We start from the raw sequence: 25,834 nt of genomic DNA on the forward strand, positions 1-25,834 counted from the left end.
TTCCATGGCCACCAATGAGACATGACCCAGATAAACCATCTCACCACTCTAGTGGGTATCTTTGTTCACAGAGGAAATAGCCCTCAAAACGTGGATCTATTTGAACCACTGTAACATCATCCTTTTTGTTAAATGCAGCTGAATCTCCTCCTCAGACACAGATGCAAATAGGCAGTTCACTCCAGAGGATATACCAAGAGCAGGTAAGAAAATGCTCACCATCACAGATAACCAGGGAAAGGCAAATCAGGGCAGCAAAAGGGAAAAAAATGAGGGGATGATAGATAACAACACGGGTTTGCAAGATTGTAGGGAAACTGGTTCTCTCCTCCTACAATCAGTTAAGTGTACGTTGGTACAGCCTCTGTGGAGAACAACTTGGCAATATTTTAGAACACAAACACACACACCATTCAACCCAAAAAAGCCACTTCCAGTTCCTTCACAGTCATACTCACCCAGATGTACAGAAAGGCTTGTAGAGAATGTTCTTACAGCATTGTTTGAAATATCCAAACAAGCTAACTGCCTACCATTAGTGAAACTGTTAAATAAACATCCAACCCATGTACTAATGCAGCAGCTAAAGAACATCCTGAGGTAAAAAGAGTTCCAGGACATCTAGTTACATGAAAAGTTAAGTTGTAAAAAAGTACACCGTTTACATCAAAAAACAAAAAAACACAAACAATGTATTTTTGTATATATGGGAAAAAAAATAGATCTACCCACTGCCATAAAATTCAAAGTCCACTGATGATGACCTCCAAAAGGGCAGGGGACACACTCGCCCTATCACCGTCTTAGCATTTGCAAAGGCTTACCATAGATGCTCACCAAATTTTTTGTTGAATGGATGAACCTCTTAGATGAAGACAGTCAAATACCAGAATGCAATACTTATTTTGAGAAAACATGGCCCTCTAATCCCAGTCTTTACTCCCTGTAAGACCTGGAACATGGTAGTACATCAATCTGTTTCCCTACCAGCAAGTGAAAAGTACATCTAGACCATCCTTTCCTCCATTAACAGAATCTATTAATACCAACGTTCTAAACCTTGTACAAGTTTTGTAGCCTCAATTCATTCAGACTTACCCAATCCGATCTACGAAAGGATCCATGGTCTCATCCACCAGGTGCCTGTTGGTCTGCCTACTACCAAATCCTTGTTCTTTAAACAACTTGGTTAATGCCAACAGGTCACTAGGTGCCATCTCAAAGTAGGCATAATAAAGGAAAATAATTTCTAGCAGCATGGACTGTTCCCGAAGGCACTGAACAAACCAGCGAGACACCTGGCGCTCAGTCTGCACAACCAATGGAGAAAAAAATGGGAGAAATAAAGTCAGATTTAAAAGCCTATCTAAAATTCTTAAGTTATTTTTTATTAGATAATATATGTATAAGGAGAGAGTAAAAAAAAAGTCTCCCTCTTTGCCATATATTAAGGAATCTGTTAAATGCTTAAAGCAAAAGGGTTTGGGAGAGATACCAAAAATAAGCTTCCCTCTATACAATCCCCACTGCCCAGTCATACTAACCTGTCCCCACAGGCAACCGCTGTAGAGGTTCTTGTTTCCCCTTCCAGTCTTTTGCCATATACACTCATTCATTCCTTCACTCATTCTAAGCTCTGTCTACCTACCGACCTATCCATCCAGCCATCTCTACATCAAATATACTATACAAACTATTCCATACTTCTCTCAACTAATAGTGTATCTTACAAATCATTTCTTCTAACAGTACATTAAGAATTTCCTTATTTTTCTCTTCTTAAAAAAGATTTTATTTATTTACTTGACAGACAGAGGCAGTGAAAGAAGAAATACAAGCAGGGGCAGAGGGAGAGGGAGAAGCAGACTCCCCGCAGAGCTGGGAGCCAGATGTGGGGCTCGATCCCAGGACACCGGGATCACGACTTAAGCTGAAAGCAGACACTTCACTGACTGAGCCACCCTGGCGCCCCTTATTTTTCATTACCAGTCCTCTCATTACTTTTAATGAAATGCCCTATTTTTATTTATATATTCTCCATAATTTAATCAGCTTCCTTGGATGTACAAACAAGTGTTGGTGAAGATGTGGAGAAAAATGACCCCTCGTGCACTGCTGACGGGAATCTAAATTGGTGCAGCCACTGTGGGAAACAGTACGGAGGCTCCTCAAACAATTAAAGAACAGAGGGGCGCCCAAGTGGCTCAGGCAGTTAGGCACCCGACTCTTGGTTTCAGTTCAGGCCACGATTACAGGATTCTGAGATGGAGCCCTGCATCAGGCCCTGTGATAAGCATGGAGCCTGCTCTCCCGCGGCCCTCTGCCCCTCTGCACCCTGCTCATGATCTCTTTCTCTCTCTAAAAAGCAAAAGTTAAAAAACAGAAATGCCATATGATCCAATAATTTAACTACTGGGTATTTACCCAAAGGAAATGAAAACACTAATTCAAAAAGATATGTGCAGGGGGCCTGGGTGGCTCAGTCGGTTAAGCGTCTGCCGTCGGCTCAGGCTCCACGTTAGGCTCCCTGCTTAGCAGGGAGTCTGCTTCTCCCTCTCCCTCTGCCTCCGTCCCTCCTGCTGCTTGTGTTCTCTCTCCCATTCACTCTTTCAAAGAAATAAAATCTTAAAAAAGAAAAAAAAAGATACACGCACCCTATGTTTACTAAAGCATTATTTACAATAGCCAAGCTATGGAAGCAATCTTAGTGTCCACTGATAGATGAATAAGGCACACACACGGACGCATGGGCAGGCAGCAATGGGATACTACGCGGCTGCGGAAAGGACGAGATCGTGCCATCTATGACAACATGGACGGACCTAGATCTTATGCTCAATGAAATAAGTTAGACTGAAAAAGACAAATACTATATGATGTTACTCATATCTGGAATCTAAAAAACAACACAAATGAAGAAACAAGCAAAAACCAGAACCAGGCCTATAAATACAGAGAACAAACTGATGGTTGCCAGAAGGAAAGGAGGCGGACAGGCCAAATGGGTGAAGGGGAGTGGGAGACTTCCAGCTGTGGAGTGAGTAAGTCATGAGAATAAAAGCCACAGAATAGAAAACACAGTCAATGGCACTACACTAACCCCGCCTGGTGACAAATGGTAAATCACTGTGCTGTACACCCGAAATGTGTCAACCGCACACCAAAAACTTAAATAAATACAATGTACGCCTGACAGAACAAATATACAAAAAAATTGGCAAAACCACAGATCTAAACAGTCTCAACCCACCTGTTATGTCTCACCAGCACACCAAACTACTTTCGAATACATGTTTTTTTTTCAAGATCTTTTAAAATTTGTTTATTCGTGAAAGGCAGAGAGACAGCACTACACAAATTCTTTCAGAAAACGGAGGAAGAAGGAAAATTTCCCAACTTATTTTATGAGGCTAACATTACACTAATACCAAAACCAAACAAAGACATTACAAGAAAACTATAGACTAGGGCGCCTGGGTGGCTCAGTGGGTTAAGCCTCTGCCTTCTGCTCGGGTCATGTTCTCAGGGTCCTGGGATCGAGCCCTGCATCGGGCTCTCTGCTCAGCAGGGAGCCTGCTTCCCCCCTCTCTCTCTGCCTGTCTCTCTGCCTACTTGTGATCTGTGTCAAATAAATAAATAAAATCTTAAAAAAAAAAAAGAAAAGAAAACTATAGACTAATATCCCTTATGAACATAGGCAATTTATAAAATTCCTTAACAAAATCTTAGCAACTCAATCTCACGGTATATAAAAAGCAAAATATATCATAACTAAGTGGAGTTTATGCCAGGATTTCAAGATCCATCTGACATCCAAAGACTCAATGTAATTCACAACAAAGTAAAAAGAGGAAAGTCATAATGTTATTTCAAAAAATCCAAAACAAAATGGGACAGGATTCCTAATAAAAGCTAAATCCCTCAGCAAACTTAGGAGGTAATTTCCTCATTTTGATAAAGAACACTACAAAAATAATTTACAACTAATAACACATTCAGGGGTAAAGATCTGAATGCTTTTTATCTAAGATTACGAACAAGGCAAGAATGCTGGCTCTCCTACCACTTCTATTCACCATTGTACCAGAGGTCCTGATCAGTTAATAAGGCAAGAAAAAGAAATAAAAGGCATAGAGATTTGAAAGTAAGTTAAAGTGCCCTTATTTACAGACAATGTGATCCTGTGTATTAGAAAATCCTGTTAGAAAAAACCTATTAGAAGGGCACCTGGTGGGTCTGCTGGATGATTTAAGCTCAGGTCATGATCTCAGGGTCGTGGAATCAAGCCTTGCATCAGACTTCATGCACAGCAGAGTCTGCTTGACCCTCTTTCTTCCTCTTGCTCTACCCCTATTCCCTCTCTCTCTCCCAAATAAATAGGTAAAATCTTTAAAAATAATAAAATTAAATAAATGGTTAAAATAATAAAATTTAATTACATATTATTTTACCAGAATTTAAAAGTCATAGTTCAAAAAAATAACAGGGGTGCCTGGGTGGCTCAGTGGATTAAAGCCTCTGCCTTCAGCTCAGGTCATGATCTCAGGGTCCTGGGATTGAGCCCCGCATTGGGCGCTCTGCTCAGCAGGGAGCCTGCTTCCTCCTTTCTCTCTCTGCCTGCTTGTGACCTCTCTCTGTCAAATAAATAAATAAAATATTTAAAAATGAATAAATAATTAATTTAAAAAAAAACAAACAACCTATAGTGACAGCAAATTATTGGTTGTCTGGGGCCAAAGATCACAGATGACTACAAACTTTCTAGGGGATATAGAAATGTTCTATGTACTGATTGTGCATATAACTACTTACAACTGTCAAAGCTGTATGTTTAAGATCAGTGCGCCTGGGTGGCTCACTGGGTTAAGCCTCTGCCTGCCGCTCAGGTCATGATCCCAGGGTCCTGGGATCGAGCCCTGCATCGGGCTCTCTGCTCGGCAAGGAGCCTGCTTCCTCCTCTCTCTCTGCCTACTTGTGATCTCTGTCTGTCAAATAAATAAGTAAAATCTTTAAAAAGAAAAAAGATTTCTTCTACTTTATTATCATTATCCTTTTTAAGAGTTTATTTATTCATTTGAGAGGGGAGAGCATAAGCAGGGAGGAAAGGGAGAGGGAAAGGGAGAAGCAGGCACCCTCACCGAGCAGGGAGCCTGGCGCAGGGCTCAGTCCTATGACCTGAGCCAAAGGCAGATGCTTAACCAACTGAGCCACCCAGGCACCCCTATTATCACAGTCTACTAAATATGTGACATTAGCCTGATTATCTTACCCTAAATTTTAAAGGAGCCTGTATTTATAGATTAAAATGTGCCCCCCCTTTTTTTAAAATAATATGTGTTTGTTAAAACAATTCAGCCGAGGGCGCCTGAGTAGTTCAGTAGGTTAAGTAAGAACAGGAAGTAAATTAAGTGGATAGACAAAGTCAAGTGAAAATGTCCAGAATGAAGTACTATTACTCAAAGTCATCAATGTTTTGACCCATGACACACTTAAACTTTTCTGAAGATCATCTATAAATACTGCAAGTTAATAAATCAACAAATAATGTAACTGAGAGCTATATGCGCAAGGCTTACAACTCTCCTCAGAGTTACAGGAGGCCCAGTAACCACATACCATGAGGTTTCCATGTGTCTCCCAGGTTGGTGCTTCAGTTTTATAAAGCTCTTCAAACTGCTTTCTATATTTTGTGACTAGTTCCTTCTCCAACTTATCAACACAGTCTGCATATTCAACCTTAAGAAAAAAAACAAACCCAAAACAGAGTAACTTATACCTACGATAAAAGGTAAATATTCAGATGAAAGTGAAAAGGAGTAATATAAAATTATTAAACAGTGTTGAATTTTATAGGATACAGAGAACCACAAGGACTAAATGGGCTTACCCTATAGGGATGTCTTTCATCTTGAAAATAAGTGAGAAGGTGTAAGACACAACGAAGAATACAGGTTCTTTCTTCATAGTAATAATCCGCAATCTGGGAAGAACCCAAAGACGCAAAATCAGTTACTCACCTTTGCACAAAAGACACTCAATTTTAAATTTATTGATAAAGATGGGGTGCCTGGGTGGCTCAGTGGGTTAAGCCACTGCCTTCGGCTCAGGTCATGATCTCAGGGTCCTGGCATCGAGCCCCACGTCAGGCTCTCTGCCCAGCAGGGAGTCTGCGTCCCCCTCTCTCTCTGCCTGCCTCTCTGCCTGCTTGTCATTTCTCTCTCTCTGTCAAATAAATAAATAAAACCTTTAAAAAAAATTTATTGATAAAGAGATCACTTCAAGATAAGAATGGAAAAGGCTGGTTTCTACTAGCAATCCTAGACACAGAAAGATTGTGTTGGGCCAAAGAAAGCAAAAGACCTTCATGAAATAGTATACAAGTAAAGCCATGGAAAGTTAAAGGAATTATTTAAAAATATAAACCAGTTGTCTTGCATGATTTCTCAAAGCTTTCAAATAACACACAACACAGCTATGGCTGAAAGGCCAAATACATGAAGGCATATATAAAAACACCACTTATATATATCATGCTTATAACTAAGGTACTTGGTTCTCGCTAAATACCAAATAGGAAACTACTTCTGAAGTCACAGTCAAGCTCCATTTTATATGAGATCCTAAATGAGAAGGCTGCTTTGGAGGGTAGGGGAAGACAAAGGAATAAAGAAATATACATTAACCTTCCTGCATTTAGACGTAGAGAAAAAAGACACATGAAGTAGTTTTCATCCCCAGTAGCTGGACAGTATCCTTTGGAAAAGGTCTCAGCTGGGGTCAGTGGATAAAAAGTCTCTTGTTTCACAAGTATGTTACTAACCTACTTCATTGACACTTTCCATGCTTACCCAGTAAGAGTCCAAAGCCAGCAATGCCCAGGAGAACAAGGTCAGGAACCCATCACCCAATTTCACAACAAAGAATGAAAACACCAACTCCCACTCACCTTCAGGATTAAGGCCTGGCTCTGCCTCTCATCTTGCAGTACCGTCTGAAGGAAAGAATAGTCACGCAGTCATCTTATAAGCAAAGCTCAATTAACAAAGCAAAAGGTAAATATCTTCACCTCACCTTTTAAGATTTTAAGTGCCTATTCATTTCTGGAAGTATTTTTTTACCTAAATGTATTCAAATCTGTGCTCAAATCTCAGCCCACTCCTCTGGACTCAATTTCCCTATATGCAAAATTCCCTTCCCTATAAGGCCAGACAAGCTCCATACGGTCCCAGGTTGTTTTCAGCTCTGATGTCCTGAGATTCTATCATTAACACGTCAATCTTTGACCTCTTCAGCCTGTGAAGTCTGAGGACAGACTTCAGTTTAAGTACATATTTTTTAAGCCTTTAGAAAATCTCTCCTGGGGAGCCTGGGTGGCTCAGTCGTTAAGCATCTGCTTTTGGCACAGGTCATAATCCCAGGGTCCTGGGATTGAACCCCGCATCAGACTCCCTGCTCAGCAGGAAGCCTGTTTCTCCCTCTCCGCTCCCCCTGCTTATGTTCCCTCTATCGCGGTCTCTCTCTGTCAAATATATAAATACAATCTTTAAGGAAAAAAAAAAAGAGTCTCCTGAGAATCACTGTATCTGATCACCTACCTCTGTCGCAAAGAACCGGTACCAAAACCCTTAAACATCTAAAACCCACAAAGAAATGGAGAAGGCAGGAGAAAGGAGCAGGACATAACTACAAACCTTTAGTGAGTCCCGAGTACCTCTATAATCTTCTTGAAGGTAACACTGGATTAACTGCACACTCTGTTCTTCGTCAAGACCCTGAAATATAGGGGTCGTTAAGAGAGGCACAGCCACCTCAGCTCAGAAAACACACATGGGAAGTAAAGCATTCTAAAGATTTGTCCTCTGGAATGAACACAGACTTGAATAAATAAAAATCCTTTTAAAAGATTAAAAGACACAACACAAGTTTGCCCCAAACAGGAGAAAAAGGAGCCGGTCATAGACATGTAATTTACATGACAATTACATTTACAACTGAGCTTATTTATCAAGCCATTGATACAGTCACAGGCATGATCTGGGTTTCCAAAATTAAAAAGAAATAGCTATATATTTAAATATAATCTAGGCAATTTAAAGAACACTACAGGGCGCTTGGGTGGCTCTGTTGGTTGAGCGACTGCCTTCGGCTCAGGTCATGATCCAGGAATCCCAGGATCGAGTCCCGCATTGGGCTCCCAGCTCGATGGTGGGGGTCTGCTTCTCCCTCTGACCTTCTCCCCTCTCACACTCTCTCTCACTTTCTCTCTCTCAAATGGATTAAAGGGAAAAAAACAAAAACAAAACAAAAAAAACCCTTTAAAATAAATAAATAATAAAATAAAACAAAGTATACTACACGCATGAAGAAGAAAACTCCTTGCTATATATAGTAAACAGATGTGGCAACTTATTTTGTGGCTTTTAATAAGAAGAGTTACCACATGGATATTTTTGAAACCCAATATGTTCAATTTAATCTCCAAAACTGAAATAAACTGAATTTTCACTGAAAACCAGGAACAATGAAACAATGCACATCCACAATGCAGGTAGTAAACTGAGACCATGTTAATTTTTACTCACCAAAAACTTGCTGATTCTTAAACCCAGTTCCTTCAGCGGTGAAGCCACATCTTTATTAGCTTTCACTTTTTCAGCTGAATTTGGACTATGAAAAGAACAGTGAATCATTTCCTCATTCTCAATGACCCTCTAAGGATTTTAAATAAACATACTTAAAGATATTTTTACCACAGAACTTTTTCTGCCCTGTAGGTGCCTATGAAAATACACACATATACAACAAGTTCATCTCTACAGACTTTATGACACAGAACTACTTATGCCTAAATAACAAACATGGTATCTATCTGTTACAAACTGTCATTATAATAATATTATATATGGATGTATTAGGTTACATTATTTTTGATCCTTACAACTATGAAAAGGAAATATTACTAATCCCATTTTACAAATGGAATTACTAATACTCAGAATCAATAAATAACTTACCAAAAACCCCACAGCTAGTAAAACGTTAAGATGAAATTTAAAACCAGGTCTGTTAGTATACATACATACATTACCTAGCTCTACCTACTGAGAAGGTCTAGAAGCTAAAAACCCCAGTAGCAGTGAGCACACCCAGCCCTCAGATCTTGGTTTCTAACAGCATTATCTAATAAAAATTACCAGGACTCCTTAGAGAAATAGCTAATTCTAGAGCTGCAGCAGAGAAAATACTAGATGAGCCTGGAGCATCTCATAATGCCAGAAAGGAAATATTCAGAAAACAAAAAGATGGGGTAATGTCGAGAGGACGTAGATGACAACCCAAAAGAACTCCCAGTGAGCAAAGCTACAACAAGGTATAAGCAAAGTATAAAATAAATAAACATGAGCCCATATGATAGAAATAAATATGGAGAAGGGAAAAATCTTCCTTACACAAGAAGTCCAAATAATATATACAGATTCCACTCCTTCAGGAAGTACAGTTTAATTTCACTATACCCCCACCCAGAGAGTGGGCTATATGCTTAGTGACCCACTTTTACGACACAGAGTAGGGGAAAGGGAAAAAAATGACTTTACAGAAGAGAAACCTGGCAAATGCCACCTTACCCAAGTGAGCAAGGTTAAGATCACCAGCAATTTCATGTGGAAAACCACATCCTCTCTTATGGTAAGGATGGTACTTCACTTCTCTGCATTCTTCCCAAAACCCACAACCCCAATCTAATAATAAGAAAAACATGAGACAAATCCAGATTGAAGGCATTCTACAGAATACTTGACCAGTCCTCTTCAAAACTGTTCAAGATCATGAAAATTAAGGGAAGACTGAAATGCCGTCACAGTTACAAGCTAAGGAGACATGACAACTGAATGCAATGTGGGATCCTGGGCTAAAAAGAGGACATTAAAGGGAAAAAAGAAAAAGAAAAAAAAAAAAGGTTAAATTCAAATAAAGCCTGAAGTTACAAAAAAAGGTCTGTTGGACTTTGAATATCATGCTGCTTATAAAAGAAACTTTCACCTTTAAAAAAAAGAAGTAATGCCACAAATGTCTGTTCTGTGAACTACAAGCATGTTGTTGTTGGATTTTTTTAAATAGAGACTCTCACATTTCACAGGAAATCCACAACACAAAGGCTAGATAAAGTGAAACAGTCAGTTCTGAAAGAGGCAACACAGAATGATGATTAAGAACACAAACACTGGAGTAAGACTGCCAGGTTCACATCCTGGTTCTACACTTACTAGCTGAGTGACCTTGGGCAAGTTACTTAACCTCTTTGTGCCTCAGTTTCCCCATCTGTAAAATGGAAATGATAATAATCAAAGTACCTATATGTGATAATACAGTGATTATCTTCTTTTTCTTAAGTCCGTTATTTTAGATACATGGTAGTTACACATAAAACAACACCATGTCTGGGAGTTACTTCTAAACAGGTATGGGGGGTGGGTTAGTGAACAACGAAAAAAAGAAAGTTCTTCATTAACCTAAGGAAATGACGATGGAAAGTGAAGATGTAAAAAAAAAAATCAAATATTCCAAAGTAGAAAGGAAACAAGGGTGGCTTGGCAACTACAATGCACTACAGAATGAGATCTGGACTAGGAGTTAACATAAAAGAGTCTAATCCTACAAGATGTATTCTCTTCATTTTTAAACTACTTTATATAATGTTATTGTTGTTTTCCACTACCCCATAAAAAAATCTATTTATTCTAGTACAGAATAAAATTGGTGGGCTTTTATGAGGACTGAATGACTTGCTATGCATGCTCAGAAGAACAACGGGAACACAGTAAATCCTCCGTAAGCGGTCAGCTGCTCTCATCACTGCTCGCTGCCTTGTCCCAGCACCTGCTGCTGGCGGCACCTCACACAGACACGGAGGACGGAAATAAACACTAGAACTATTAATTGAAAGAAGTTAATGACTCCTCATCCCCAGACACTAGGGTTATATAACTGGATTCAATAACACTCTATTTCTAAAAGGAATTTCCCCCTCGTTCAACAGACAGAAATAATGTGCCCAACTCTCTTCCACTGGTAACCAAATTGTATTCTCTGCTATCTCCCTAATCCAGCGGTATCACAAAATCATACACAAAGACAGTCTTGCTATGCCAGCTTCCTCAGGGGAATTACTCTAACCAGACACATGGATTAGCCATACCTGGGTGGTTTATAGTAGGACAGCCCTTCCAAGAGTCGCTGCCAGTGTTTATTCAGTTCTGCCTCAATCTGATTCTGGAAAAGAACAAAGAAATTATATAAGGATTTACATAATCCTGAGCCTTTAATGTTTTTCTCCATAATTGAAGTCATTTTGAAAAGAGAATTCTGGGGGTACCTGGGTGACTCAGTGGGTTGAGCAACTGACTTCAGCTCAGATCATGATCTTGGGGTCCTGGGATCGAGCCCCATTTTGGGCTCCCTGCTCAGGGAGGAGTCTGCTTCTCCCTCTCTTTCTGCCCTTCCTTCCACTTATGTTCTGTCTCTCAAATAAATAAATAAAATCTTGAAGAAAAAGAGAATTCTGTAGCCTCCTTTTCCTTGCTTAACATTCTGAGAATGATTTAACCTTATGATTTTTAAAAAGATTTTATTTATTTATTTGTGAGAGAGACCATGCATGTGCACAACTAGGAGGAGCAGCAGGCAGACAGAGAAGCAGGCTCCCCATGGAGCAAGGAGCCCAATGTGGGACTCAACCCCAGGAACCTGGGATCCTGACCCGAGCTGAAGGCAGACGCTTACCTGACTGAGCCACCCAGGCGTCCCTTAATCTTATTAGGAAAATCTTGATAAACATCCTTTCTAGCAGTTGCATAATATTTTATCAAGTGTCTAGATAATAATTTATTTACCATGCCTCTAATGTTAGATAAACTGTGATTCCTTATTATATAAATAACACGATTGTAAGGAGCTGTGTGCACAAAACTTTTCAAGATTTCATTCCTGTAAGATACATTCCTAGAAGCAGAATTATCAGATGAAAGCATATCAAAAATGTTAAGGCTCTAGGGCCTCCTGGCTAGCTCAGATGATATAGCATATGACTCTTGATCTTAGGGTCATGAGCTCAGGACCCATGTTGGATGTGGAGCCTACTAAAAAAAAAAAAAAATAGGGGCGCCTGGGTGGCTCAGTGGATTAAGGCCTCTGCCTTCAGTTCAGGTCATGATCTCAGGGTCCTGGGACTGAGTCCCACATCAGGGCTCTCTGCTCAGCAGGGAGCCAGCTTCCCCTCTTTCTCTGCCTGCCTCGCTGCCTACTTGTGCTCTCTCTCTCTGTCAAATAAATAAAATCTTTTTAAAAATAATAATAATTTTAAAAAGGCTCTAAAAAAAAGGTATAATACTCATTATGTTGATTACCATAATAACAATAGTAAAAATTGAACGTCATCTTAACGCTCTACCCTCACAGGGTCAAAATGAAGAAGGATCAAGGATCAACATGAAAAACTGCCCTTTACTATACTTGGAAATGTCCTAGAAACCACAGCCCCTATGACCTAAGGAGCTGACAACATGGAAACAAAAGAAAAGGCAAGTAAAGAGGGAGACAGAGAAAAAGGACTTAGAACTTTCCGTAGCCGGAGGCAGCACAGTGGTATCTGTCCCCAACCCGGAGCAGCCAGTCCAGCAGCACAGCTATCTTTTTAGATAAGGAATCTCCCCCCCAAAAAAAAGGTAGAAGTTTGGAAACTTCAGCAGCTGAGCTAGAAGACACACTATGTTTCAGCAGAGAGAAGCAGGGAATGCATAACGTTTGTGAAGTTTTAGAAATAAAAAAAGTGCGTTTAGTTCCTCCTTCAAAGACAAGGCAATATGGGAGGTTTATTGTAAAACAAACTACATAAGAACCCGAGAATCCACTCAAGACCACCACCCACTTACCAGTTCTCTCAGAGCTGACCTTCCCAGCAGAATTGTCCACAGTTCCCTGCTGCTCCTGAAAGATGACGGGAAGCAGGGGTAATTTTGAACTTTCAGATTATACAAATTTGACTAAGCTGCCTTCTAGTATTTTGTTAATCTCTGAAACCAGGAAACTCAATGTATAAAACAATTTGTTAAAATTCTGGACATTATTCCCATTACATTGTTCTTAGAAGTTTGAGTTCAAAATAAAAATTAAGAACTTGACATATAACCTAAACTAAGCAGATGCTTCTTAAAAAGGAGGATGGCTACTGTATTTTAATGCATTTAAGATGCCGTTAATTGCAGGATACATGATTATTTATGTCCTACCAGCCATCAATAATAAAATGCATGCAACATCAGGGGCATTAAAATATGAAAAAACGTACATTTTAGAATGTAATAAATAATTAATGAATTATCTTACATCTCCTATGCTAAGGCGCATCAGTGTATCAATTTCTCTCCTCCCTTTACATTAAAATGTAGTGACTAGGGCGCCTGGGTGGCTCAGTGGGTTGAGCCGCTGCCTTCGGCTCAGGTCATGATCTCGGGGTCCTGGGATCGAGTCCCGAATCGGGCTCTCTGTTCAGCAGGGAGCCTGCTTCCCTCTCTCTCTCTCTCTCTCTCTCTCTCTCTGCCTGCCTCTCCATCTACTTGTGATTTCTCTCTGTCAAATAAATAAATAAAATCTTTAAAAAAAAAAAATGTATTGACTAAAAAGGAGAATGTAGAAAACGACTGTGTATATTTCAACCCCCCTCATCACCTTCAGAAACTTCTTTTAAGATTTATTTATTGGGGGACGCCTGGGTGGCTCAGTTGGTTAAGCAGCTGCTTTCGGCTCAGGTCACGATCCCAGCGTCCTGGGATCAAGTCCCACATCGGGCTCCTTGCTTGGCGGGGAGCCTGCTTCTCCCTCTGCCTTTGCCTGCCATTCTGTCTGCCTGTGCTTGCTCTCTCTCCCTCTCTCTCTAATAAATAAATAAAATCTTTAAAAAAAAAAAAGATTTATTTATTGGGGCGCCTGGGTAGCTCAGTGGGTTAAAGCCTCTGCCTTCAGCTTGGGTCATGATCCCAGGGTTCTGGGATAGAGCCCTACATTGGGCTCTCTGCTTATCTGCTTCCCCTCTCTCTGTCTCTTCCTGCCTCTCTGCCTACTTCTGATCTCTGTCAAATAAATAAATAAAATCTTAAAAAAAAAAAAAAGGACTTATTTATTTAAGTAATCTCTATACCCAATGTGGGGCCCAAACTCATGACCATAAGATCAAGAATTAAATGCTCTACTGACTGAGCCAGCCAGGTGTCTCCAGAAAATTTTCTAAATGCACGATATGATTCACTTTCTCAATCAAAAAAAGTCTAATGGTCATTATAAATGGTACTATATTTGTTCATTTATTAATTGCCACTAGGTGCCAAACACTGTGTAAGACACATAAAAACACATTATAGTCCCTGCCCCTGGAGCTCTTCAAATATACTCTCCACTACATGCTTACCCACGTTCCTTCCCTCAACCATGCCTTTCAACTTCAGGAAACATGTTATAGGGTTTTTTAAAATCTAGAACTGAATTTCAAAATGTAGCCATTAAGAAATTCTCCCAAGAGGGGCACCTGGGTGGCTCAGTGAGTTAAGCCTCTGCCTTCGGCACAGGTCATGATCTCAGGGTCCTGGGATTGAGCCCTGCATCGGGCTCTCCGCTCAGCGGGGAGACTGCTTCCCACCCCCACCACTCCCCTCCCCGTGCCTGCCTCTCTGCCTACTTGTGATCTGTTTGTCAAATAAATAAATAAATAAAATCTTTAAAAAAAAAAATTCTCCCAAGAGGTACCTGGGTGGCTCAGTCAGGTAAGTGTTTGACTCTTGATTTTGGCTCAAGTCATGATCTCAGGGTTGTGGGATGGAGCCCTGAGTCAGGCTCCAAGTTCAGCATGGAGGCACTTTGAGATTTTCTCCCTCTCCCTCTGCCCCCCACCCACTCTCTCTCCCCATCTCTCCAAAAATAAATAAATAAATAATTTTTTTTTAAAATTAAAACTGTTTAGAAAGCCTGCCTGCAGAGAAAACGAAAAGGTCTAAGAATATTATACTAAACATTTAACAAAAAGGACACAAGCTCTCTTAACCATGAGGATAAACTGAAAAATGTTTTTCCCATTAAAAACTAACACCAAGCACTGACTCTACTTAAAAATTTTTGGGGTGCCTGGGTGGCTCAGTGGGTTGAGCCTCTGCCTTCAGCATAAGTCATGATCTCAGGGTCCTTGGATCAAGCCCCACGTCGAGCTCTCTGTTCAGCAGGGAGCCTGCTTCCCCCACCCCCCGCCTGCCTCTCTGCCTACTTGTGATCTCTCTGTCAAATAAATTAAATCATTAAAAAAATTTTTTTTTCTTTCAGGGGGCATCTGGCTGGCTCAGTGGGTGGAGCATACAACTCTTAATGACAGGGTTGCTAACTCAAGGACCTTGGGTGTAGATTACTCAAAAATAAAAATCTTTACCACCCTCCCCAAAAAAAGTCCAGATTTTCCCAACAAAAGAAATTTAAACACACTTAAAATTATAAGTCTCTTTTCTCAGCGTTAATGCTTTTAAGAAAACACTTGAGGGGCGCCTGGGTGGCTCAGTGGGTTAAGGCCTCTGCCTTCGGCTCGGGTCATGGTCCCAGGGTCCTGGGATCGAGCCCTGCATTGGGCTCTCTGCTCAGCAGGGAGCCTGCTTCCCTCTCTCTCTCTGCCTGCCTCTCTGCCTACTTGTGATCTCTCTCTCTCTGTCAAAAAATAAATAAAATCTTTAAAAAAAAAAAAAAAAAAGAAAACACTTGAGTCCTGCCACATCAATAGACACCAGCTCCCACAATGGCTCTGTGTGATCGCTAATTATTTTTCTGATGACAAAACAGCATTCACTCTTCAAAAATCTGGAGATTAGACCTAGTAAATGAACAAATAAGACTCTTTATTGACAATGTATATTAAAACATCTGAATAAACCAAGCCCTAAGTAATTAAAAACGGAGGTAAGCTCACCATTTAAAGAAATGTATAGTAAAATTTTAAAGTAAGACTGCCTTTTGTAAAGAGAAAAATTGTCATCTAACTTACTTGTTTGATAAATCTGAATTAACAAAAAATTAAGGAAGGGCTTTATTTAAAATGGCATATACTTGAATTTGACCAAGGACAGCTTCTGACTTGCACAGAATGTATTAGATTCCTACTATATAACACATAGCTAATAATGGGGCTAACAGTACACTCATATTAATGGAAAGAAATTTATCATTAACTGAAGGCATTTGTATGCCTGAGCAAATAAATCACTCTTGGTCATCCATCTTCCAATTTCAAAAAGCCTGGACATCACTTAGCTTTGATTTATCCACATTTGTTTTCAGAACTTAGACCTCTAGTGAGCTAAGTAGCAGTGATTCCCAGAAGAAACTACGAAGACCACAGCCCACACTCAAGGACCTGCTGCCAGGGCCCAGAATTTCTTGTTTTGTCAAATTCAAGCTGTAGGTGTTGATTACACCAAAATCTATAGAATTTTGCTTTTTTTTTTTTTTTTAAAGATTTTGTTTTTAAATAATCTTTACACCCAAAGTGGAACTCAAACTCACAACCTTGAGATCAAGAGTCGCATGCTCTATTGACTGAGCCAGTCAGGTGCCCCATGCTTCTTCTTCTTTTTTTAATAAAATATCCTGAAAGAGTGTTTCTCAAATATGTGAAAACACCCAAGAACAACACAGCAACACCATGGAATCCTAGATTCCATGGTCACAGCCTAGAGCTACTGTTTCTCAAAGGTTGGGCATGGGAAATATACATTTTATTTTTTAAGAATTTTATTTATTTGAGAGAGATTATGTGTGTATGTGAACACAGAGGGAAGGGCAGAGGGAGAGGGAGAAGCAGACTCCCCCCACTGGGCAGGGAACCCGAAGCAAGACTCGATCCCAGGACCCGATCCCAGGACCCAGAGATCACAACCTGAGCCAAAGGCAGACCCTTAACCCACTGAGCCACCAAGGCACCTGGCAATCTTCATTTTAAAACGACTACACTGATGAATTCCCAAATCACCACTGCTCCAGGGTATCAATTTGTTTCAGAGCAGCAGCTAAAAGACCTGGTCAGTATAGATCCTCTCTCTTTTATGTTTGCAATATTAGCCTCTTTTTGGGAGGAGAGAAGGGAAGAGAAAGATTCTGCTACTAAACAAGATTGGAGGTCACTGTCCCAGAGTAAGGCTTACTAATCAAATTACACTTACTAATCAAAAAAAAAAAAAAAAGGAAAAAAAAAGTTTTCTTTAAAAATTAAAATTTTTGTTGGCAAGAAAAAGAAATTATTTTTATTGGCAAAACCGTGTCCTGTTAAACTCCTTTTGTTATAAGATGTCAAAAACAAGGGCACCTGGGCAGCTCAGTCATTAAAGCATCTGCCTTCAGCTCAGGTAAGGATCCCAGTGTCCTGGGAGTCCTGGAATCAAGCCCCACTTGGGCTCTCTGCTCAGTGCGGAGCCTGCTTCTCCCGTGCTTGCGCTCCCCTGTGCTTGTGTTCCCTCTCTCGCTACCTCTCTGTCATAAATAAATAAAATCTTAAAAAAAAAAAAAAGTCAAAAACAATAATCTCTATTAATAATAAAAAGAGCTAACACTGAGAATTTATAATATGCAAGCACTGTTAGCATTACCATTAATTGACCATTTATAACACGCAGGCACTGTGTTCTGCATTTTACACTCTGACTTATTGAAAACTGCAAACTCACTTATGAAGCTGACCCTCTTATTAGCCCCATTACCTCATCAGGAAATTAAGGTTTAAGAGTAGTTAGATAATTTGTGTAGGGTCACAAAGCTAACATATAATAGAGCCAGGGCTTGAACCCGGGTTTGCACGACTCCAGAGTGCAAGCTGCATCAAGCTGCACTCATGAATTCATCCTACAAGCGAGCAAAGGTGGAGCTGAGGCTTTCTGTTCTCCAGTGGCAAACATCTACCCCTAACACAGTGGCTGGCACAGAGGGGCTCAAGGAGTACACGCTGATGAAGTATCAAAGGAGATTGACAGGAGTCCCTTTTAGACCTGCAATGCCAGGATTCCGAGTGGAACAGAAAAATTAGGAAACCTGTATGATATGCACAAGTGCCAAGAGAAGGCAGAATAAGGGAGAAAACAGTAGGGGGCACCTGGCTGGCTCAGTCAGTTGAGCATCGAACTCTTGATTTCAGCTCTGGTCATGATCTCAGGATCACAGGATCAAGCCCCGTGTCAGACTGTGCTCAGCAGGGAGCTGGCTTGAGATTCTCTCTCCCTCTCCCCCTACCCCCAACTCCTCCCCCGCAAATAAATAAATAAATATATCCTTTTTTTAAAAAAAAGAAGGAGAAAATGGTAATTTATCAGGAAGGAAATCCTTGCGGAAACAAATGTCACTGGTTCTTCGATTCCTAGACATTTTCTGGTCTAGGAAGAAGGGGGATACAAATAAAGCTAAGAGCCTCCTGATCCTCATCTAGTGTTGGGAATGACCAAAGATGTTAATTAAGCACACATTACATAAAATCAGCAAGAAACCAGAAAGTAATAAAAAGCATGATCCTAAGAATTAGACACTACAAAGGAATACAAGCACGTTAAGCAGAAAATAGAGAGGAGAGAGACCACTGGGAACTGACCCAGAGGGTGACAGAAGACTTCACCTCAAATCCGAACCTGAATTAGCAGGCGAATCTCAAGACACAACAACCACGGCCGGAACTGTGATGCCCAACCCAAAGCCTCAGGAAAACATCTTCTATGTATTTCTTCAAGAAACAAAATATGTACTATAGTATGCCTCATTTATTTGCACAATAAATCTGAACTAAGTATCTGGAGGAGAAACAAAACCACAGAAACTAAATACCTTGCCTCAAAGGTAAAGTTGTAAAAAGTTATTGACTTTCAGCCCAATGTTCTACCAGACAACATGGGACTCCATTCCTAAAAGAACTGGACTCAATGAAAACTGGAAATCACCTTCCCTAGGGAGATCCACATGGTTGTAAATCTTTGAGGTGAGGAAGAAGAGGCTGTAGGATGGGAGTCCTTTTGGTAGAAAGCTGCAACACAGCCAACCTACTCTGAAACAGTTCTTTTGAGAAACACAGTTAAAATCCACAGGGAGATAATAAATAAAAGTGGCCACTGTCCATGGATGCCCTAACTCCACAAATTAGGTACAAGCCTCCTGTGTGAACTGAGATTTAAGCTTAATGACAAGCTTTTGGAACTGCTGTTGTTGGTTTTGTTTTTCATTCACATACACCACTCAAACGTCTACAAACACATTAACTGGAGAACACAAGAGATACCTAAAAATGCCAATATTCTAACCGACAGCCAAACCCTGAGTGATTAACGTATATTATTCTATTTCTGACTAGTGCCAGCTCCTATCAACATACACAAGGACTCTCCTACATGCTTTAGAGCCACCTCAACACTACTTTAAAAAGGACTCATTTGGAGAAACAGGTTCCAGGGGTAAAGTGCACTGTCTGAGGTCACTTGCATACCAGCAGACACCAGGAATAAAATTTAAGTTTTCTCTTAGTCCAGACATCCAGGCATTTCAAACAGAAGGCTGCTGTTGGGTGTCGTCCCAGCTGTTGTAATGTGCCTTCCAACACAAAAAGAAAGATCACTGTAATATATGCTCTGAGCAAAGCAGCCAGTGCCTAGAAACCCTAGTGTCGTTTTTTCCAACTTCAGATGTGTGTTTGGTAGGTTCCCAAGGATGTCAAGGCATCTTTCAAGCAAACTAGCCCCCTGCCTTGTTCTTGTTCATTGAAGAAGGTGCCTTACCCTGCAGGAGCTAAACCTACCCAATCTCCAGAACGACTTTGAAATAAACGTTAAGAAAAGGAGGGCACAGTGACCACAATGCTGCCAGATGAAACAGCTACGGAGGAAAAAGCAAACGCCCCCCGCAAAGTTCAGAAGCAATCCAGTGGAAACCCCAAAGCAGAAAATCTCACCAGAGCCCAGAGGTGAAGTAAGCGATTACAGAGAAGATGGACAGTGTTTGCAATAAATATTTACTGAGCGCCTATTACATGCTCCTCTGGGTGTTGAGGATACAGCAGCGCATCACACAGAAACGTGGGGGAAAGAGTCCTGGCACAGTAAGTGACAGAGATGTTGAATTTTAGGACGGAGGATAGTAGGGACAACGGGAGACACTTCAAGCGGGAAGGTGGAAGACAGAGACATAGCGATCAGGTTAAAGTTCGGAGCCGGGCCGACCTCGGTTTGAATCCTCGCCTCACCACCTGGCTAGTTCTGAGCTGATTTGTGAGTCATCTGTAAAAGAGAAGGTGCCTCACGGACTTGAGAGAATTCAACGAGCTAATAATGCACAGCAAGCGTGTCTGGCAGGGTCTGGCGCTCGTTAAGCGCTCTATAAAGTAAGGACTGTCTCCGTCTTTTTAACGTTTCATCATCTCATCCCCAAAAACCAGTCCGGGGCCCGGGATCTCCTAAAGCATTCGGGCACGTCCGCGGATGGAACCAATACAGGAGGACACGAACAGACGGATGAATGGAAGGCAGCGCGGAGAGAGCAGCAACTGCAGGGAGGTGGCTCGGCGACACACGAACAGACTCCTAACGAGCACATGGGAGAACCTGGGAACGTCGCCGGGGCAGGGCAACCGGGCTACGGCGGAGACCGAGATGGGGGCTCCCCCGGGCGACCGCGAAGCGTCCCGTCGCGCCTCAAGGGAGCGCCACGCCAGACGAGGAAGCGCGGGGGGAGGGGGGCGGAGCGCCGAGAAACGCGCCCGTGGGAAGGAGGGAGGAAGGGAGAAAGACTGGGTGAGGAGACGGGAGGCCGGCGCTGAGGGAAGGGGTGAGGCACCGGCCCGGTCTTGGAGAAGCCGCCCGAGATCCCCGCGCGCGGGGACCGTTTGGACGTAACCGCCTCCCGTCTCGGCGCCGGTCCACCTAGCCAGGCTTCGCCCGGCCACCGCCGCCACATCTCGCCCGCAAGTCCCGCCCGGCTTCCGCTCGACTTCGACCCCGCGCCTCACAGCCACCCCCGCGGACTCGGCCCGCTCCTCACCTCACACACTGCCCGCCGGCGGCCGCCGCCATCTTCGCGCGCGCGCGCCCCAGCCCCGCCCCCAGACGCCGCACCCACGTGACCCTTCGCCTCCGGCCGGGCTGTGAGGGGAGGGCTTTTCGTCACGTGACGGCGGGCGAGGCCAAGATGGCGACGCCCAGAGAGGTGGGGACCGCGCGGCGAGGGCTGCCGGGGCTGTGAAGAGAGCAGCGGAGTGGCAACGTCTACGTCCTAGGTGCGAGGCGGCGGAGCATATCTGAGCGCCAGTTCCGAAGCCTCAGAAAGTGGCTTGCCTACAGTGGAGCTTCCCTCCTCCCAGCTGGAGAACGATAAGAGAAGGTGCTGGCTGTGTGAAACTGCCGCTGTCGGCTTGGCAGAGCTCGAGGGACCCAGAGGCCAAGGCATCGCTAGTCACCCCGGTTTCTCCGGGGCTCCAGGTCAAGAGACATGACTCGAGTGCACGCTCCCCCGGCGTCGGCGACCGGGACTCCGCTGAGCGGGTCGGTGCTGGCGGAGTCAGCAGTAGTGTTCGCAGTGGTGCTAAGCATCCACGCAACCGTGTGGGACCGATACTCGTGGTGCGCGGTGGCTCTCGCAGTGCAGGCTTTCTACGTCCAGTACAAGTGGGACCGGCTGCTACAGCAGGGAAGCGCTGTCTTCCAGTTCCGCATGTCCGCCAACAGTGGTCTGCTGCCGGCATCAATGGTCATGCCTTTGCTGGGACTGGTCATGAAGGAGCGTTGCCAGTCTGTGGGGAACCCATACTTTGAGCGCTTTGGAATTGTGGTGGCAGCTACTGGCATGGCAGTGGCCCTCTTCTCTTCAGTGTTGGCCCTGGGCATCACTCGCCCAGTGCCCACCAACACTTGTGTCATCTCAGGTTTGGCTGGAGGTGTCATCATTTATATCATGAAGCACTCACTCAGTGTGGGCGAGGTGATCGAGGTCCTGGAGGTCCTGCTGATCTTCGTCTACCTCAACATGATCCTGCTGTACCTGCTGCCCCGCTGCTTTACCCCCGGGGAGGCACTGCTTGTTTTGGGTGGCATCAGCTTTATGCTCAACCAGCTCATCAAGCGCTCTCTGACTGTGGTGGAAAATCAGGGAGACCCAGTGGATTTCTTCCTGCTGGTGGTGGTGGTCGGGATGGTGCTGGTAGGCATCTTCTTCAGCACCCTCTTTGTCTTCATGGACTCAGGTACCTGGGCTTCCTCCATCTTCTTCCACCTCATGACCTGTGTGCTGGGCCTTGGCGTGGTCCTCCCCTGGCTGCACCGGCTCATCCGCAAGAACCCCCTGCTCTGGCTTCTACAGTTCCTCTTCCAGACAGAGACCCGCGTCTACCTCCTAGTCTACTGGTCTCTGCTGGCCATCTTAGCCTGCCTGGTGGTACTTTACCAGAATGCCAAGCGATCATCTTCTGAGTCCAAGAAGCACCAGGCCCCCACCATTACCCGAAAGTATTTCCACTTCATTGTGGTGGCCACCTACATCCCGGGTATCATCTTTGACCGGACACTGCTCTATGTAGCTGCCACCATATGTCTGGCAGTCTTCATCTTCCTGGAGTACGTGCGCTATTTCCGCATCAAGCCCCTGGGCCACACCCTGAGGAGCCTCCTGTCCCTTTTCCTAGATGAACGAGACAGTGGACCACTCATCCTGACACACATTTACCTGCTCCTGGGCATGTCTCTTCCCATCTGGCTAGTCCCCAGACCCTGCACACAGAAGGGCAGCTTGGGGGGAGCAAGGGCCCTAGTACCCTATGCAGGGGTCCTGGCTGTGGGTGTGGGCGACACTGTGGCCTCCATCTTTGGCAGCACCATGGGGGAAATCCACTGGCCTGGAACCAAAAAGACTTTTGAGGGGACCATGACCTCTATATTTGCCCAGATCATTTCTGTAGCTCTGATTTTAATCTTTGACAGTGGAGTGGACCTAAACTACAGCTATGCTTGGATTTTGGGCTCTATCAGCATCGTGTCCCTCCTAGAAGCGTACACTACGCAGATAGACAATCTCCTCTTGCCTCTCTACCTCCTGATATTGCTGATGGCCTAGCTGCTGAGCTGTAGTGATGGAGGAAACGGACATGGGGAGGACGAATGGTCCCCACAGCAGCCAGCCCCTTGGGCATGAAGCGCCAAGGGGTGAGAAGCAGATTTGATTTTTCAGTTGATTAGATTCAAAATAAAAATCAAAGCTCTCCTGGTTTTAGTTTTTGCTGATATATAAAAAGAAAAAAAGGGAGCACAACAATACAAAGAACCTGAGTGTGGTGTAGGATTCCCCCCTTCATCTTGCAATCCTTGGGGTTGTAGGGGGGACCCTGGAGGCAGTGGAGTGTAATGATCACCACCTCAGGTTCTGGAGTCACTATTTAACTGTGTGAGTTGCTTACCCACTCTGGGCCTCAATTCTGCTGTCTGCAAGACGGGAGTAGTAAGAGGCTGCACCTCACAGGTGAGGACCCAGGGAGGTGAGGTGTGTGAAGGGTCTGGCCCACAGCCCGTGCATAAGGAACAAATAGTAAGGAAACGGGTCATTACTAGCCAAGGCCAGCCCTCATGTCAGCAAAAAGCCAAGTAAGCCAAGAGTTTTTTTTTTTTGTTTTTTTTGTTTTTTTTAAGCCAAGAGTTTTTATGGGTTGTGCTTGGAGACCAGCATGACCTTACTCTCTTGACTACATTTGGAAGAGAATCCAAGAGGAAAACACATGTGCTTTCTCCCTGTTGGGCTGAAGGGGAGAGGTGAGATCGTCTTTTGCACATGTGGAAAGACTGGAGGAAGGGTATCTGGCCTGGGCTGACTTCCTGTTTCAGCCAACTCCACTCCTGGCCTCAAGACCTCTGCTGTCTAGCTGAGCGGTGCTGTTGAAGGCCAGGCTGGATGGCACAGCGTCCTTAGCAAGGGGTTCCTCCTAAGAGCCTCTCACACTCCAGTTATGCCCAAATCTGTGTTTCTTCTCTTGGTAAGAAATTAGAGACCAGGGACCGGCGGGGTTTACTGAGAATGGCTCTACTGTGGGGCCCAGGCTGTATCCTTGCTCTCTGTGGGGGCAGAGTCCAGGGCTGCCCCATTCTCCACCGTATCCCCCAATGCCAGCAGAGCCCTACATTGTGGCAAGAGCCCAGTGGACATTTGCCGAGTGCACGGAAAATTTCACGTCAGTGGGAAGATAGCATAGTGAGTTGCCTGACAAGGTTCTCCCCTTCTTACACAACCTAACAGGAAGGAGCCTAGATGGAAGACATGAGAACTTTGGCCCACCAAGGCCAGAAGCCAGGAGCAGAGCTCTAGGGATCACTGCCAAGCCCTGTCCCTCAGAAGAACCTATTAAGATATTCCTTTGGGGCTCACAGAAGACTTAAACCCTTCCCTTCTCTCTGGCTGCTTTCTCCTTGCTAAAAGAGGCAGCAAAATGCCAACAGAGAGCTTTGCCTCACTGATTCCCTGGGTGGACTGTGGGGAAGGGCTCTGTCCTCTGGGCCTCGGTTTACCCACAAACAGAGCGGGGACTGAAAATTAAGGTCACAAATTCATATGACTGCTGAGGCCAGGCAGGCAATGCAGAGGATTGGGGACGTGGGAAGCGAGGAGCAGAAGAGCCTCCAAGGAGGCTGCTCTGGCCGGGCAGCACCACGCTCAGCCGTAGGCCCAGAGTTGCTGACCTGCTCATTCAGGGAAGCTTAGAAACGTGCATTGTTACGTGAAACCTCCCAGCTTAAAATGTTTTGTTTTGTTTTTTTTAAAACATGGGCCCCAGACAAAACACATCTGCAGCCCCGGTTTGCTTGTTTGTTTTTGAAGATTTTATTTATTTATTTGAGAGAGAGTGAGCAAGAAAGAGCATGAGCAGGGGGAGAGGGAGAGGAAGAAGCAGAATGCCTGCTGAATAGGGAGCCCGATGGGGGACTCGATCCCAGAACCATGGGATCACGACTTGAGCCGAAGGCAGACGCTTAACCAACCGAGCCACCCGGGCGCCCCTGCAGTCCCATTTTGTAACCTTTGGGCCAAACCCCGGCTGTGCAGATTTTGAATGTCAACCACGTTGCCCCTACAGAAGGTGTGGGCCATGGAGGCCTTCTCTGGCCTCTTAATGGTACAGGTGGCAAAGCGGGCCCAGAGGGAAGAGCTCAGTCAGTTAAGCGTCTGCCTTAGGCTTGGGTCATGATCCCAGGATCCTGGGATCGAGTCCCACATCGGGCTCTGCTCCTCGGGGAGTCCGCTTCTCCTCTCCCTCTGCCTCTGGCTCTGCCTGTTTGTGGTCTATCTATCAAGTGGATAAATAAAAATATTTTTAAAAAATAAAATATATATAAAAAAAAAGAAGGTCCTGGCCTGGGACCAGAAAACAAGTCTGTCACAAAGCCAGGGCCAGAGTCTGGGACTCTATTCCCAGCCCTGGTTTTCTCTCCTCCCCGAGCAAGGAGTACTGGGGAGCAAAGGTTAGAAGCGCTGGCTGAGTCGCTAAACTGAACAGCCCCAGGACAGGAACAGGTCCCTGAGACTTCCCACACCATGTGTCACCTTCTCCGTCTGTAAACCCAGATGATAAGATCCTCACCGGAGCTGTGAGGACACGGTGAGACAACACACTTAAAGCTCTTGGCACAGCAAACGCCCACTGTGTTATTAAAATCGTGCAGACCTCACCAGGCAGGGCTAGGACACCGGGGAAAAGTTTCAGCAGGGCTCTCATCTCGAAAGCAAGGCAGCTGGGGAAAAAGAAGGGTCAAGAAGC

At 43.8% G+C, this 25,834-nt stretch overlaps 2 protein-coding genes across 2 annotated transcripts in view; one reads left to right on the plus strand and one right to left on the minus strand.

Annotated features, from left to right (window-relative positions):
- The window catches only part of NUP188 (nucleoporin 188), a 47,911-nt gene extending 26,792 nt beyond the window's left edge, over positions 1-21,119 (minus strand). Inside the window, exons 1-9 of the mRNA XM_044264723.1 lie at positions 21,085-21,119; positions 12,930-12,984; positions 11,198-11,271; positions 8,583-8,667; positions 7,692-7,772; positions 6,947-6,991; positions 5,888-5,980; positions 5,617-5,736; positions 1,099-1,310 (exon numbers count right to left, since the gene is read on the minus strand). Coding sequence (XP_044120658.1) covers positions 1,099-1,310; positions 5,617-5,736; positions 5,888-5,980; positions 6,947-6,991; positions 7,692-7,772; positions 8,583-8,667; positions 11,198-11,271; positions 12,930-12,984; positions 21,085-21,116 — 797 coding nt within the window. The 5' untranslated portion in view covers positions 21,117-21,119. The remainder of the gene's footprint in view (positions 1-1,098; positions 1,311-5,616; positions 5,737-5,887; positions 5,981-6,946; positions 6,992-7,691; positions 7,773-8,582; positions 8,668-11,197; positions 11,272-12,929; positions 12,985-21,084) is intronic.
- A 105-nt stretch (positions 21,120-21,224) lies between these two features.
- On the plus strand, positions 21,225-23,294 carry DOLK (dolichol kinase). Its single transcript, XM_044264724.1, has one exon. It carries the CDS (start codon positions 21,532-21,534, stop codon positions 23,146-23,148), a length of 1,617 nt encoding a protein of 538 aa, XP_044120659.1. The 5' UTR covers positions 21,225-21,531; the 3' UTR covers positions 23,149-23,294.
- The last annotated feature ends 2,540 nt before the right edge of the window (positions 23,295-25,834 follow it).

This window comes from Neovison vison, chromosome 9 (assembly GCF_020171115.1).
Source record: "Neovison vison isolate M4711 chromosome 9, ASM_NN_V1, whole genome shotgun sequence".
NCBI classification, from domain to species: Eukaryota; Metazoa; Chordata; class Mammalia; order Carnivora; family Mustelidae; genus Neogale; species Neogale vison.

What these genes read in the sequence shown, in the direction of transcription:
- DOLK (XM_044264724.1), top strand. Translation starts at nt 21,532, where the DNA reads ATGACTCGAGTGCACGCTCCCCCGGCGTCGGCGACCGGGACTCCGCTG.